Raw genomic sequence first — 16,578 nt, 5'->3', positions numbered from 1 at the left:
CTCCTTAGCACCCCCCCCTAAATCCATCCCCTCCTCATCCACCAGTGTGCTCCCCTCAACTTCCCTCTCCTTCCCATTCTGACCCCCCCCCCTCCACCACTTCGCCCCCCCCTCTCTCCACACCACCACTGGCCTCTGCGTCAACTTCACTCCCCCCTACAACCACGGGGAAAGGGGCCCCCCCTCCATCTGATGAACCTAGCACCGGCCCTGGCTGTGCACCTGTTTCGGGAGCATGGTTACTCCCTGGCCCTGCAGCTTCTCCCTCCACCACCAGCTCCTCTGTCTCATTATCACCCTCTCCTCCTCCTACAGCTTCTCCCTCCACCACCAGCCCCTCTGTCTCACCAGTAACATCCTCCACTCCCCCTGTATCTGCCTGTTGCTCTGCAGTGATTACCACATTAACCTCTACTCTTTTTTCACTTAGCTGACGCGATGCCCCTCCCGCTGCGCGCTTTGGATGCGGACAAGCGAATCGCTTATGTCCAATATCCCCGCACTCAAAACAGCGCAAGCTGTCAGTACTCGCATACACAGCATACAAGCTCTCCCCAAACTTCACAGTGAAACTAGCATTTAACGTTTGGTCTGCGCTTTTCAAATACATAAACACTTGGCGACGCAACGAGAGTACATGCTTCAGCCCAGGTTCCTTACACCCAAGAGCAATAGGTCTGAAACCACTCGCAAACCTCCCGAAGCGCATCAGCTCTCTCGACAGAGCCTCGTCTTTGATAAACGGCGGCACGTTAGACACGACTACCCGTGTAGCAGGAGCCGACAGCGGCGAAACGGCCACAAGCACATCCCTCACAAAAATGCCACTCGCAATTACTTTGTTTACCAAACTTTCCTTTTTCAGAAAAACCACCACAGCCTTATTCATCAGCGATGCATAAGCGAGATTTTCGCATCCTACCTGCTCGCCGACAGCTTTCAAAACTTCCTCCACCGTAGCAGTCCCCTCGGGGACACACCTCACCCCGTGTCTGAGCGACACAGACTCAGGTCCTGCTGATTGCGAGGCCATGTCACCGGCCGCCTCCACTCACCAAACAATACACTCGCCTCCAACACTGTACACTTACACCAGTTACCCTGATAGGAAAATAACCCATAAAACCACACCTCACTGTGCACATAGAAAAGAAACGGGAAAAATAAGAACAAAAAAAAGGAAAAATAGAAGAAAAGAAAAACCTCCACAAACACCTCCGCTCACGTCAATCTCACTCCCAGCACCCTGAGAGAGAGAGAGAGACAGAGACAGAGACAGAGACAGAGACAGAGACAGAGACAGAGACAGAGAGAGAGAGAGAGAGAGAGAGAGAGAGAGAGAGAGAGAGAGAGAGAGAGAGAGAGGGAGAGGGAGAGGGAGAGGGAGAGAGAGAGGGGGAGAGAGAGAGAGAGAGAGAGAGAGAGAGAGAGAGAGAGAGGGGGAGAGAGAGAGAGGGAGAGGGGGAGAGAGAGAGAGAGAGAGAGAGAGAGAGAGAGAGAGAGAGAGAGAGAAGAGAGAGAGAGAGATAGAGAGAGAGAGGGGGAGAGAGAGAGAGAGAGAGAGAGAGGGGGAGAGAGAGAGAGAGAGAGAGAGAGAGATCAAGATGAGCAGTGCGTGACACTGTAATGAGAGTCAGAACTGTCCGGCCGGTTACTTGATGCGATGCTCCTGTCGGGAGGCGTCTGAGGCGCCGCGCCGTCTCTCTGAACGAAGGGGATCTCACGGTGACACAGCGCACGCTCTTATTACATTATATAACCTGCGTGCTGCATCTTTAGTAGCCCGTGGGCGTCGGCATAAGTGTTTATTTGCATACGGAGCGGGGGAAGGCGAGATGGGATCACTCGAGATGCCGTGCGGAAGACGTGTCCTAGCGTCAGGCGGCGTGGAGAGAGAGACGCGCTCGAGAGCCCGGAGCACTTGGGATCGGATCTCACACAGGATCACCCCCAGATCGGATCTGACCCCGGGGGCCAATGACACGTCCTAACGGGCCTGTAAACGGTCACAAATGTGCCCGTTTTATATTTTTTGTTGTTATTATTTAGTTGCAGTGCCATGTTTTGGTCACTAAGTGGCGCTCCATTGTTTGTACCTGATGTAGCAACAGGCTTCATTTGATTTAACTTGAGCCAGTGACTCACTTCACTTCCTGTCCACCTGCCAGTCCAGTACGGCGTTAACTCATCGAGTTCTCTCTAGTAACGATGTGGCTCGTGTCTGTGATAACCATTCGTTGATATATGTACATTGAATAATGCCGTATGACCATGGTGGTCATAGGCCTAACTTTATGTTTATTTTTTTTTATCATCTTTTTCCTCCTTTTTTCGATTTTTCTCCCACCCAATTTTAGTCGTTATGCCAATTCCCAATCCCCCTTCCTGGTCGTTGCGCACTCTAACCCCCTACCGTCGGTCTGGGAGGGTGGAGACGCTTCCTCCGACACATGTGTACCCAGCCCACCGCTTCTTTTCACCTGGCAGCGCGGACTCTCACTGGGAGAGTGTAACGTGAGGAAGTTCACACTACCTCTCTTAGATCCTTCCCTTGCTGTGCAGGCGCCCCGACCAAACTGTAGGAGTCGCCGTTTACAACGACCAGGACCCACCCTCGCCGGCTTCCCACCCGCTGCCAATTGTGTCTGTATGGACGGTCGGCCAAGCCGGAGGCACCACAGCCGGATTCGATCCCACTGGTTCTGTGGTGGTAGACAGACGCTTAGTCCGCTGCGCTATCCGGCCGCCCAACTTTATGTTTTTTAATAATAAATGGGTGTGTCGAGTAAATCCCAAAAGCGATGGCGTCTGATTAGCTACTTGCTAAAAAGCTATCCTGGTGCGGTTACCTTCATGGCTGACAAGTTGACGTCATACGGCCAGACACGTCACACAGTCAAACACGTCACAGTCAAACACTTCACAGTCAAACACGTCACACAGTCAGACACGTCACAGTCAGACACGTCACAGTCAGACACGTCACACAGTCAGACACGTCACACAGTCAGACACGTCACACAGTCAGACACGTCACAGTCAGACACGTCACACAGTCAGACACGTCACAGTCAAACACTTCACAGTCACACGTCACACAGTCAAACACGTCACACAGTCAAACACGTCACAGTCAAACACTTCACAGTCAAACACGTCACACAGTCAGACACGTCACAGTCAGACACGTCACAGCCAGACACGTCACACAGTCAGACACGTCAGTCAGACACGTCACACAGTCAGACACGTCACACAGTCAGACACTTCACAGTCAAACACGTCACAGTCACACGTCACACAGTCAAGACACGTCAGTCACACGTCACAGTCAGACGCGTCACACAGTCAAACACGTCACACAGTCAGACACGTCACACAGTCAGACACGTCACAGTCAGACACATCACAGTCAGACACGTCACACACGTCACAGTCAGACACGTCACAGTCAAACAATTCACAGTCAGACACGTCACAGTCAAACATGACACAGTCAGACACGTCACACAGTCAGACACGTCACAGTCAGACACGTCACAGTCAGAGACGTCAGTCAGAAACGTCACACAGTCAGACACGTCAGTCACACGTCACATAGTCAGACATGTCACAGTCAGACACTTCACAGTCAGACACGTCACAGTCAGACACGTCAGTCACACGTCACACAGTCAGACACGTCACAGTCAGACACGTCACAGCCAGACACGTCAGTCACACGTCACACAGTCAGACACGTCACAGTCACACGTCACACAGTCAAACACGTCACACAGTCAGACACGTCAGTCACACGTCACACAGTCAGACACGTCACACAGTCAAACACGTCACACAGTCAGACACGTCACAGTCAGACACGTCACACAGTCAGACACGTCACACAGTCAGACACGTCACACAGTCAAACACGTCACAGTCACACGCCACACAGTCAAACACGTCACACAGTCAAACACGTCACAGTCAAACACGTCACACAGTCAGACACGTCACAGTCAGACACGTCACAGCCAGACACGTCAGTCACACGTCACACAGTCAAACACGTCACACAGTCAGACACGTCAGTCACACGTCACACAGTCAGACACGTCACACAGTCAAACACGTCACACAGTCAGACACGTCACAGTCAGACATGTCACACAGTCAGACACGTCACACAGTCAGACACGTCACACAGTCAAACACGTCACAGTCACACGCCACACAGTCAAACACGTCACACAGTCAAACACGTCACAGTCAAACACGTCACACAGTCAGACACGTCACAGTCAGACACGTCACAGCCAGACACGTCAGTCACACGTCACACAGTCAGACACGTCACAGTCACACGTCACACAGTCAAACACGTCACACAGTCAGACACGTCAGTCACACGTCACACAGTCAGACACGTCACACAGTCAAACACGTCACACAGTCAGACACGTCACAGTCAGACATGTCACACAGTCAGACACGTCACACAGTCAGACACGTCACACAGTCAAACACGTCACACAGTCACACGTCACACAGTCAGACACGTCACAGTCAGACACGTCACACAGTCAGACACGTCACAGTCAGACACGTCACACAGTCAAACATGTCACAGTCAAACACGTCACACAGTCAGACACATCAGTCAGACACTTCACAGTCAGACACGTCAGTCACACAGACAGGTCACAGTCAGACACGTCACAGTCAGACACGTCACACAGTTAGACACGTCACAGTCAGACACGTCACACAGTCAGACACGTCACAGTCAGACACGTCACACAGTCAGACACGTCAGTCACACAGACAGGTCACAGTCAGACACGTCACACAGTCACACGTCAGTCAGACACGTCACACAGTCAGACACGTCACACAGTCAAACACGTCACAGTCAAACACGTCACACAGTCAGACACGTCACACAGTCAGACACGTCACACAGTCAAACACGTCACAGTCAAACACGTCACACAGTCAGACACGTCACAGTCAGACACGTCACACAGTCAGACACGTCACACAGTCAGACACGTCAGTCAGACACGACACACAGTCAGACACTTCACAGTCAGACACGTCACAGTCACACAGTCACACGTCAGTCAGACACGTCACACAGTCAGACACGTCACACAGTCAAACACGTCACAGTCAGACACGTCACACAGTCAGACACGTCACACAGTCAGACACGACACACAGTCAAACACGTCACAGTCAGAAACGTCACACAGTCAGACACGTCAGTCACACGTCACATAGTCAGACATGTCACAGTCAGACACTTCACAGTCAGACATGTCAGTCAGACACGTCAGTCACACAGACAGGTCACAGTCAGACACATCACACAGACGGGTCACAGTCAGACACGTCACACCGCTCCGTGGCCTGAAGGAATCACTCAAGCCTCGTTTCAGCCAAACGGCATTAGCCCCGGCGCTCGCTGTGCCTCGGATGTTCCGGGTGCACAAATTGGTGTATCACAGCGGGAGGGGGGGGGGGGGGGGGTATTTATAATAATAATCTGACATTTCATCCCGCTCTGAATGTCAGCAGAACATAGTAAATATCAGGGATGATTCTCCTCCTCGTCCTAGATGGCTTCGGGGGGTATATGTACGAGCCCTGGATAACCCTGAACCCCGGCTCCGTGAGATAAGGCCGTCTGTAATGGAATTAGACCCGACGAGACGCTCCTTCCTTCGGTACGTTTGCCTTTGGTGTCTCCTTTAACCTTTCGGAGAGACACGCCGGAACCTTCCGTCTCAGAAGATCCTCCGTGACTCCTGCGTGTACTTTCAAAAAAAGACTACCCCCCCCCCTAACCCCTGGGGGGTGTTTGATAACGAAAGGTTTTGTCCTCTCAAATGCCTTTTTAATGGAGTTTAGAAGTTTGGTGTAAATGCCAAGTCTCTGAGCCAAAGTGCCTTTAATTGAGTTGCGCTTTCCTTCGTTAGCCCCCCCCCCCGCCCCCCTGACGCCGCTGCCAATTGCACAGTTTACCAGCCAGGTCGATTACTCTTCATATTCCACAGTTATTTTTCTACCTAAATTGACTGCTGGCCATGTTTGCGGGTCTGACCTGAGCGGAGTGGTTAAGGAGGGCGGTAGGTGTGTGTGTGGGAGGGGGGGGGGGGGGGGGAACAGCTGTCTGCGGCTACGACGTCAACGACTACACCTTCTGCTGACCGATCAGCAATCGGCTTGATGAGAAACCTAACGACCGCCTCTGACGGGGGGGGGGCCTGGGGAGGATTCGAACACACAGCGCTTTGTTTACCGGCTAACCCAGGAAGGTTACGTTAGTGTAAGACAAAATACGAATGTCTCGTCTGACAAAGGTTACAGTATATATTTATTTTGGTTACATGGTTTAACTGTCCTGTGAATCGATACCGGTACCCAACGGTACCTTTTTTCGGTACTTTAGTCTCTAAAAATGTATTCTACCAACCAAATTGTAAAAAGACAAATTCCAAACTTCAACTAATTTATTATCATTATTATTTATTTAGAAACATTTGTTAATATATACTGTATATAATATTGCAGCCAGCATTGTCTGCATCTAGCTTTGTAAAGTGTAAACAACACTTGCGACCGTTTTCGGCTGGACTGCTTTGTTGAATCAAGTCAAATCCTAGGTGTAGGACTAAGCGTGTATTGTGTGTGTGTGTGCGTGTGTGAACATTGACGTGAACGTGCGGCACACTTCATAGGTTCCGTTTAGCGGTAAACGAAACGTTGACGTCATCGGACTTAAAAAAATTATAATTTAACAGTAGCAAAATGTGGCACTGGCGGATCCGACGTGATTCGGTCGTACCCATCCCTAGTTAAGAGTGCTCTGCTGTGCGCGGGGGCTAGAGAGACTGACGTGCCAAAGGCCCAAGTCAACCTCACATTGTAGTACAAATACCAACGGTACGCATTGAAGCCATTTCCCACCTGCTCCCAAGTAGCCCACCCCCTGACTCTTTTAAGCCACATATCCCGTTGTTTTTGTTAATTTTCTTGTTACCGTTTCGTCCAATTGGACAGCACCTTGCTTCCTTTTTTTTTAATCTTATTTGTTTTATTCTTTCCCGTTGTTACTATACATATATATTCATATTTTTTACCCTTTCTTTTATATAGCTTCTCTCTCTCTCTTTGTAGAGTGTCCTTGAGTCTGAGAAAGGCGCTTCTCGCTTTAAATTTAATTTATTATTATTATTATTATTATTAAATCAACACTGTGCCGTCAGAACAGTCTTGCGTTTGTCGATTAGGTATTTAAAGTTTAAAGTGGCCATATTAGCACTCGTGTCGTTATCAACCGGGAAATGTTTTAGTTGTAAAAGTGATCAATCTATTGCCCAGAAAACAATTACTTTTTTCAGTGGATCCATTAAAGATTAAGTAGAAGTTAAGCAGCGTCGTAAATGGTAAATCGACTGCATTTATATAACGGCTTTTATCCAAAAACGCTTAACAACTTATTCCTCACGTTCACACACAGACGGCGGAGGAGGAGGAAACAACCACGCAAGGTGCCGACCTGCTCACCGGGAGCAGTTAGGGGGGGGGGGGGGGGGAGGGGGGGTTATGTGTCTTGCTCAAGGACACTTCCGACACGCTGCCCGGGAGGAGCCGGGAATCGAACAGGTGAACCTACCGGACGCCGGCCTGCTCTACCTCCTGAGCCACCGTCGCTGCCATTGTGCTTATAATGTGCGTTTCGCCTGTTTTACTGCAACACTACTATCACCGACATCTAAGAACGGCCCTTCTAAGGTTTCTCTCCTCCACACTGCCTGTGGTACATTTTCCCCCCTATTGCTAGGTTTTAGTGAGTTTGTCCTTGCCTTCGCGTGGGGTCTGTCTGGGAGGGTTGCATTCATTTAAAATGTTTGGACTTTATGGTGTTTTTGTTTTGTTCTTGACTTATTGTGATGTTTCTTCTTGACTTGTTTAACACTAGAACAGCCATGGAGAAAATGTCACTGATTCCCGCCGGAAGGGGTCAGATGACCCCACAGCTTATATGAGAAATATGAGACAAATAAACAGTGTAAACTATATAATTACCTGTTAATATAAAAATATGAGGTTTACCACAGGTTTGAGTGACACATTATTATTATATATTTTTTTAAATAATAATAAATACAAATATTAAAAAGAAATTAGATTTTTTTTGATGGAAGAGCCACACATTGACGGGCAAAGAGCCACATGCGGCTCGCGAGCCATGGGTTGGCCACCCCTGCGCTAGACGCTCGCAAAGTGCTGTGACTTTCCACATATATAATCCATATATATGTGGAATAACGTTCTAATTACATTTTCCTGAAGTCATTTTGAAATTTCAGAAACCGTGCTGCAGATAAAACGGGTACTTTTAGGAAAAGTCATTGAGTGACAGAGCTGGAGCTCGACCGAGTGACGAGGATACATTTATTGAAAATGCCTAGGGGTCATGTGACCCCTTGTCGGCTGTGCTAGTGTTAAAGAAGACGTGTCCGGCCCATGGGGGACATTATTAACGCGTGTTGTCGGGCCTTACAGATAAATTAGATTTGATTTGATTTGAGGACGTGAAGTAACGTTACATTCTCCAATGTTGGCCGTTTTGGGGCCGAACGGAAGCGCTGGTTTCCTCTCGTCGTCCGCGCTCAGCCACGCCGCGCTCCTCCGGGGAAGAGGCCGAGGCCGGCGGCAGCTCGCGTCGCTTCAGCGCTCCTGTTGGTGGAGAAAAGGCAAACAGAACCGAAGCCCTGAAGGTATCTCTCTCCGGTGGGTCGGTCCTCTTGGGGGGGGTGGGGAGGGAGTCCCCCCAGAGCTGCTCGGTCCAGAAAACCGCCTAAAATTATATATATTTTGCTGCCTATTGGAAGAGCTACAGCAATAATTTCGGCTATGCACTGTCTGGTATATATATATTATATGAAAAATTCATATCACCACACGGGATATTAAAACCAGTATACTACCCGGCAGTAGCAGCAGGCATCAACATTTTCATTGAATCTGTTTTCCAAGGTCTCCTGTTTTTTGGAATGAAGTGTCTGCAATGAGTCTGACCTTAGTCAACACTGCCCCCTGCAGGCTACAGCGGGCGCAGCACCGTTCGGTTCCTCTTCATGACACGGTGCTCCTACCTACAGGTCCATCTTTTTTAACTGTGAGGGGAATTATAAACTCCAGGTTACCGTAATGGAATCCTTGTTTACAGTGAAACCTCGACAGGATTGGCGTCTGGCGGAGAGGGGGGGGGGGGGGATAGGACGCGGCCTGGCGGTGCAACCGTTATGTCTTGCATAAATTATTTAGAGTTTTCACGCTCTCTCCCCGTGTCCGTGTGGGTTTCCTCCGACACCATGAAGACACGATGTGCGCCCGGCTGGAGTCGGCCCCTGGGAGCGCCAGACTGTGGCTCCTGACTAGTTGGGATGGTCAACTGCGTTTACTGTTAACTTTTACTATTACTCACAGTATATATATTAGGGATGCTCGATATTGGCTTTTTTACCGATACAGATATACCGATATTGTCCAACTCTTAATTTCCGATACCGATATCAACCGATACCGATATATGCAGGGTTTCCCCGCCCAAAAAACTGAATAATTTCAGGTCATTAACATTACTTATTACATGGCGTTTTCACATTAGCCGAAATGCTTGCTTGTGATTGGTCAATAGCGCTCGTCAGAAGTCCGATAATACTCGATAACGGACCTCTGTGGAACAATAATGACCGCTGTGCGCAGCTGTTCGCAATCAAGCCCCACTGACACACACTGTTTCAGTGCAATTAGATGCCGGCGATAATAATAATCACTTTATTTGGGCTGACAGCGGACGGAGCCACAGAACAGAACTGCGTCTGCATTTGATCTCGTCTTGTCGATTTTGTAAAATGAATTAGGTATATTGTTAGTAAGTTAGCCATGTAATAAACGGGATAATGTATAGCTATACTCGGTCATCATCGCAAAATAATTGACCTTCAGTGACGTTTAAAACACCTCACCGAGGCGGCTCTGTATTTTAAACTCTGTGTCGGTCAATTATTTTGCGACAATGACATTATCCCTTACATATCTCTTATGCATACTTTGACAATAAATAAAATAATAATTTGTTCTTACTTGCTTGCCTGGGTAAATAAAGGTTAAATAAATGTAAAAAAAACGAATTTCTTTTTTTTTAACCGATACCGATATTTTCCGATATCACATTTTTATGCCAATATCGGCCGATAATATCGGACATCCCTAATATATATATATATTCAGATTTAAATATCTATTCTATTCTACAGTAAAAATATACAGAAGTCTACAGTGTAATATTGCAGTGTTGTTTCAAAAAGTAAAAGTCCAGGAAGATGGTAACTGTCGCTCAGTGCTCAGTGAGGCAGTGAGGCACAGTGGGTGGGAGGTTTAGTGTCAAATTTCCCTCGGGATAATAAAAGTATTTCTATTCTATTCTATATTTATTGTAACGTATAATATAACCGATAGGACATACAGACCCTCGCCCACGTCTTTGAATGTTTACACTGTTGTTTAACACAATGTATCTCCATTTTATTATATCCAGCTGCTCGGATCATTGGGAGCGATTAGGGGGTCAAGAGTCTTGCTCGAGGACACTTCGACACGCTGCCGGGAGGAGCGGGAATTGAACCGAGAACCTTCCGATTACCAGACGACCACACTACCTGCTGAGCCACTGTCATCTCACACAGTCTAGTAGTTTTGTTTCCTGTGGGGTTAAGGATACTCCCTCTCTCTCTCACAGTCTAGTAGTTTTGTTTCCTGTGGAGTTAAGGATACTCCCTCTCTCTCACAGTCTAGTAGTTTTGTTTCCTGTGGGGTTAAGGATACTCCCTCTCTCTCTCACAGTCTAGTAGTTTTGTTTCCTGTGGGGTTAAGGATACTCCCTCTCTCTCTCACAGTCTATTAGTTGTTTCCTGTGGGGTTAAGGATACTCCCTCTCTCTCTCACAGTCTATTAGTTGTTTCCTGTGGGGTTAAGGATACTCCCTCTCTCTCTCACAGTCTAGTAGTTGTTTCCTGTGGGGTTAAGGATACTCCCTCTCTCTCACAGTCTAGTAGTTTTGTTTCCTGTGGGGTTAAGGATACTCCCTCTCTCTCTCACAGTCTAGTAGTTTTGTTTCCTGTGGAGTTAAGGATACTCCCTCTCTCTCACAGTCTAGTAGTTTTGTTTCCTGTGGAGTTAAGGATACTCCCTCTCTCTCACAGTCTAGTAGTTTTGTTTCCTGTGGAGTTAAGGATACTCCCTCTCTCTCACAGTCTAGTAGTTTTGTTTCCTGTGGGGTTAAGGATACTCCCCCTCTCACAGTCTAGTAGTTTTGTTTCCTGTGGGGTTAAGGATACTCCCTCTCTCACACAGCCTAGTAGTGTAGTAGTCTACCCCCCCCCCCCCCCCCTCCCAGTGAGCTGTGGTGTTCCACAAGGAAGCATACTAGGCCCGCTACTGTTCCTAATTTATGAAAATGACATGTCATCAGCTTGTGACTGCAACTTGTTCCTGTTCACGGACGACTCAGCCCTGCTGGTCTCTGACAAGAACAAGTTACAGGTTGAAAAAGCCCTCAGCTCTGAACTCGGCAGATTCTGCATCTGGCTCGCTGATAACAAACTATCATTAGACCTGGGTAAAACAGAGTACTACATTCTCTTTGGATCAAATAACAAACTCAGCAACAAACACACTCTGTTACAGTGGGTGACAATATTGTCACAAGGAAAGATGAAATTACATACCTGGGTTCCATCCTAGAGGCTAATCTTTCCAGTGACAAAATGGCATCCAATGTAATAAAAAAAAAAGTCAACCAACGAACAAGATTCTTGTACCAGATCTTCTCTCTGGTAAACAAGAATACCCTGAAGACTCTGGCAGGAGCACTCATTCAAGGGTACTACGACTATTCTTGCACCTCATGGTACCAAAGCACCTCAAAGGCGCTAAAAACAAGATTACAAACATCACAAAACAAACTGGTCAGACTACTGCTTGACCTTACTCCTAGAACCCACCTCACCGGCCTGGTAGCGCAGTGGACTAAGCACTCGCCTACCACCGCAGAGACTCTGGGATCTAATCTAGCTGTCAGCGGTACCTCCGGCTTGCCTACTAACACAATTGGCAGTGTTAGCCGGTGGGAAGCCGGTGGGGTATGTGTCCTGGTCGTTGTAAACTGTGACTACTACTGGTCGGCCGGGGCGTCTGTTCAGCAGGGAGGGGATGTGGGGGAAATAGCGTTACGTTCCCCCACTAGTGAAACTCCTCGGTGTCGGGTGAAAAGAAGCGGCTGGCTGACTCCACATGTATCGGAGGAGGTATGCGTTAGTTCTACACCCTCGCCAGGCCGACAGTGGGGCAATGCACGCAACGACCAGGAAGGGAATTGGCATGACGACTAAATTGGGATGGATGAAAAATACAGAAAGCCCCAAAAATAAATAGAATAAAAATAAAAATAAATTTAAACAATTAAAAATAATAAAAAAATAAAATAAAAACTCACCCCTGCCCATTTTGACAACCTAGAATGGCTTGGAGTAGACAGAGTAGTAGTACAGCAACTTGCAATGGGCCTGGTCTACAAGATACACTACACCACTAAGGTACCCATGTACATGTCGAAATACTTCCCAAAGATCAGTGAATTCCACGACCACAACACCAGAGGGAGTTCCACAAATCATGTCCAACCGAGATTCGGCTCAAACAAGGGACTAAACACGTTTTGCAATTATGCCACAACAATGTGGAACGCCCTACCCACAGCCGTAAAATAATGTGAATCCCTACCCTCCTTCAAAACCGCTCTAAAAAAGCACCTAAGGGAGGCCGCAATTCAAAACTGGCCCTGGTAAATGTCCAAATCCCCCCCAATGTACAGTTTCCTCCCCCTCAAATATACTCTTTTAGAAACTCTGTCTGTAAATAAACAGTACTGTATATATATTTGTATATCTTGCATGTCATAAATGTCTGGATGTAGCAGTACTGTATATCTGTATTGTCGTGTATGTCATAAATGTTATGATGAATTGAAAATGGGGTACCCTGATGTAAACAAGACGAAAGCCTTTCTCTGGTCTGCATCCCCCTTAACAATTGTGTATATTGAGCCGTACTGTATTGTACCCATTCTGCAATCTGTTCAATACAATGTTCAATCGATCAATCAATAGTTTCCTGTAGGGTTAAGGATACTCCCTCTCTCCTGCACGATGAGCTCGTTCTGCTGCTCCAGGTGTCGGATCTTGCGCTCAAACGTCTCCTGTTCGTCTCTCAGCCGCTGCACCGACTCCTCCTTCTCCTCGCTCACCCTGGAGTCAAATGGAACGGATGCAGAAGACAGTTGGGACCACATTTTAGCCGAGATCTGAACTGAAATGGCTCAGAATTGAAAGGTTTTGACTGATGAGGAATGAGCCAGCATTATGTTGCTGTTCCACGGCACGACAAAAGTGGAGAACCCGTGAAATTGATACAAGCAAATAATATATTTATTTAAATGACATTGGTTTTATCACGATATTTAAATGACATTAGTTTTATCACAGGGTTTATCATGATATTTAAATGACATTAGTTTTATCACAATATTTAAATGACATTAGTTTTATCACGATATTTAAATGACATTAGTTTTATCACGATATTTAAATGACATTAGTTTTATCACGATATTTAAATGACATTAGTTTTATCACGATATTTAAATGACATTAGTTTTATCACAGGGTTTATCACGATATTTAAATGACATTAGTTTTATCTAGGGGTTTATCACGATATTTAAATGACATTAGTTTTATCACGATATTTAAATGACATTAGTTTTATCTAGGGGTTTATCACGATATTTAAATTACATTAGTTTTATCACAGGGTTTATTGCGATATTTAAATGACATTAGTTTTATCACTGGGTTTATCACAATATTTAAATTACATTAGTTTTATCACAGGGTTTATCACGATATTTAAATGACATTAGTTTTATCACGAGGTTTATCACGATATTTAAATGACATTGGTTTTATCACGGGGTTAATCACGATATTTAAATGGCATTAGTTTTATCACAGGGTTTTATCAGACTTTTAAACACAGACAGTAGTCATTTTAAGTAGCCTTTTGCACTTGGTTGTCTGTTTTCACTTTTACTTTTATTGCTGGATTGTATCACATGGAGTGTTTCTCTTTTTATTTTCCGTGCTGTCGTTGAGATGTTTTGTTGTTTGTTTGTCTTTGTTGCTTGTGGTGAAGCTGCAAATATGAATTGCCCCACGGGGATCAATAAAGTTGTCTGAATCTGAATCTGAATCTGGGTTTATCACGATATTTAAATGACATTAGTTTTATCACGGGGTTTATCACAATATTTAAATGACATTAGTTGTATCTCTGGGTTTATCACAATATTTAAATGACATTAGTTTTATCTAGGGGTTTATCACGATATTTAAATGACATTAGTTGTATCTCTGGGTTTATCACAATATTTAAATGACATTCGTTTTATCTAGGGGTTTATCACGATATTTAAATGACATTAGTTTTATCTAGGGGTTTATCACAATATTTAAATGACATTAGTTTTATCTTGTCGACTATAGCTCTGCCTTCAACACTATACTCCCCCGTAAACTCATCAGCAAACTCCAAACCCTGGGTCTGTGTAACATACTGTGTAACTGGGTGCTGGACTTCCTCACAAACCGCACACAAGCCGTCAGGCTGGGCAACTACACCTCGTCCACCCTGTCTCTCAGCACCGGCGCCCCGCAGGGTTGCGTACTCAGCCCATTACTGTACACCCTGCTCAGCCTCACACATGACTGTTCCCCCTCCTACCCCTCCAATTGCATCATCAAGTTCGCAGACGATACCACAGTTGTGGGTCTCATAACAAACAACAATGAGTGGTGGAAGACCTTACAGCCTGGTGTGACAACAACAACCTGGCGCTCAACATAAAGAAAACAAGAGAGATCATAGTGGATTTCAGAAGATCAAGGCCTGACCACTCCCCTCTGCTCATCAACAACGAGGCAGTGGAGAGGGTCACTGAGTTCAAGTTCCTGGGTCTCAGTGTGAGTGAGACCCTGTCTTGGAGCACCAACACCGCCTCAGTGATCGGGAAAGCTCAGCAACTCCTATACTACCTAAGGAAGCTGAAGCAGGCTGGCCTGCCACCAAATCTCCTTGTCAACTTTTATCATTGTGCGGTTGAGAGTGTGCTGACCTACTGTCTGTGTGGTTCTCCAGCTGCACAAAGTCAGAGCAAGAGGCTCTACAGAGGGTGTTGAAGGCGGCAGGCAGGATCGTCGGGACTCCTCTACCAAACATCACCTCCGTCTTCACCTCCCGCTGCCTCCACCGCTCCAAGTGTATCATCAAGGACCAGTCTCACCCAGCACATCACCTCTTTCAGCTCCTTCCCTCAGGGAGGAAATACCGGTCCATACATGCCAAGAGTTCAAGATTTATGAACAGCTTTTTCCCCCAAGCAGTCAGACTGTTAAACTCTCATTGACTGTCCCCTCACGTGCACCATGCACTTTACCTGGACTTGATAACCACTGTTACCGCTCACGCTCATCATGCACTTTATTATTTGAAATATTCTGTTATATGTACAGTGTTATGTGTTACATGTATGTATATTGTACTACGGTCTGTGGGAGCTCCCCTGAAATTTCGTTGTACACTTGTGTGCAATGACAATTAAAAGTCTATTCTATTCTATCTAGGGGTTTATCACAATATTTAAATGACATTAGTTTTATCTATGGGTTTATCACGATATTTAAATTACATTCGTTTTATCTAGGGGTTTATCACGATATTTAAATTACATCTGTTTTATCTAGGGGTTTATCACGATATTTAAATGACATTCGTTTTAGGGGTTTATCACAATATTTAAATGACATTAGTTTTATCTAGGGGTTTATCACAATATTTAAATGACATTAGTTTTACGTAGGGGTTTATCACGATATTTAAATTACATCAGTTTTATCTAGGCTGGGGTTTATCACGATATTTAAATGACATTCGTTTTATCTAGGGTTTTATCACGATATTTAAATGACATTAGTTTTATCTAGGGGTTTATCACGATATTTAAATGACATTAGTTTTATCTGGGTTTATCATGATATGTTGCGTGCAGATATAATATCGATACAGTGACGCAAAGTATCTATATGCTTATATTTTTTATAAAATGTTTTCTTCTGCTTTACAATCCCATGTTACTGCAATTAAATGGTCATTATATAAAAGAAAAAAATATCTGTCATGCACTTGTCCTAATAAACTAACACTGTAGCACTCAACCCTTTGATGAACATTGTTACTCAGCTGATAGAGTTGTGCCCTTCCTGATGACTTGTCGTACAGAACTTGTAAGTCGCTTTGGATAAAAGCGTTCAGCTAAATGACCAAATGTAAATGTATATGAAAACTTGATATTTTGTGTCTCTCCAAAAGAAAATCTGTAAATCTGAATAAACAATAAAGAAATAT

At 45.7% G+C, this 16,578-nt stretch overlaps 1 protein-coding gene across 2 annotated transcripts in view; it reads right to left on the bottom strand.

The window, feature by feature from the left end:
* The window catches only part of kiaa1328 (KIAA1328 ortholog), a gene marked incomplete at its 3' end in the record, with an annotated part of 70,616 nt that overhangs the window by 48,173 nt on the left and 5,865 nt on the right, over window positions 1–16,578 (bottom strand). For both annotated transcript variants that reach the window (XM_084316055.1, XM_084316054.1), the window contains one exon: window positions 13,249–13,364. In XM_084316055.1, coding sequence (XP_084172181.1) covers window positions 13,249–13,364 — 116 coding nt within the window. The remainder of the gene's footprint in view (window positions 1–13,248; window positions 13,365–16,578) is intronic.

The sequence above is a fragment of the Notolepis coatsorum genome (genome assembly GCF_963971535.1).
Source record: "Notolepis coatsorum genome assembly, chromosome: 6".
In the NCBI taxonomy this organism is placed as follows: domain Eukaryota; kingdom Metazoa; phylum Chordata; class Actinopteri; order Aulopiformes; family Paralepididae; genus Notolepis; species Notolepis coatsorum.
The sequence above is the reverse complement of the archived record's forward strand: the minus strand, read 5'-3'. Positions and strand labels throughout refer to the sequence as shown.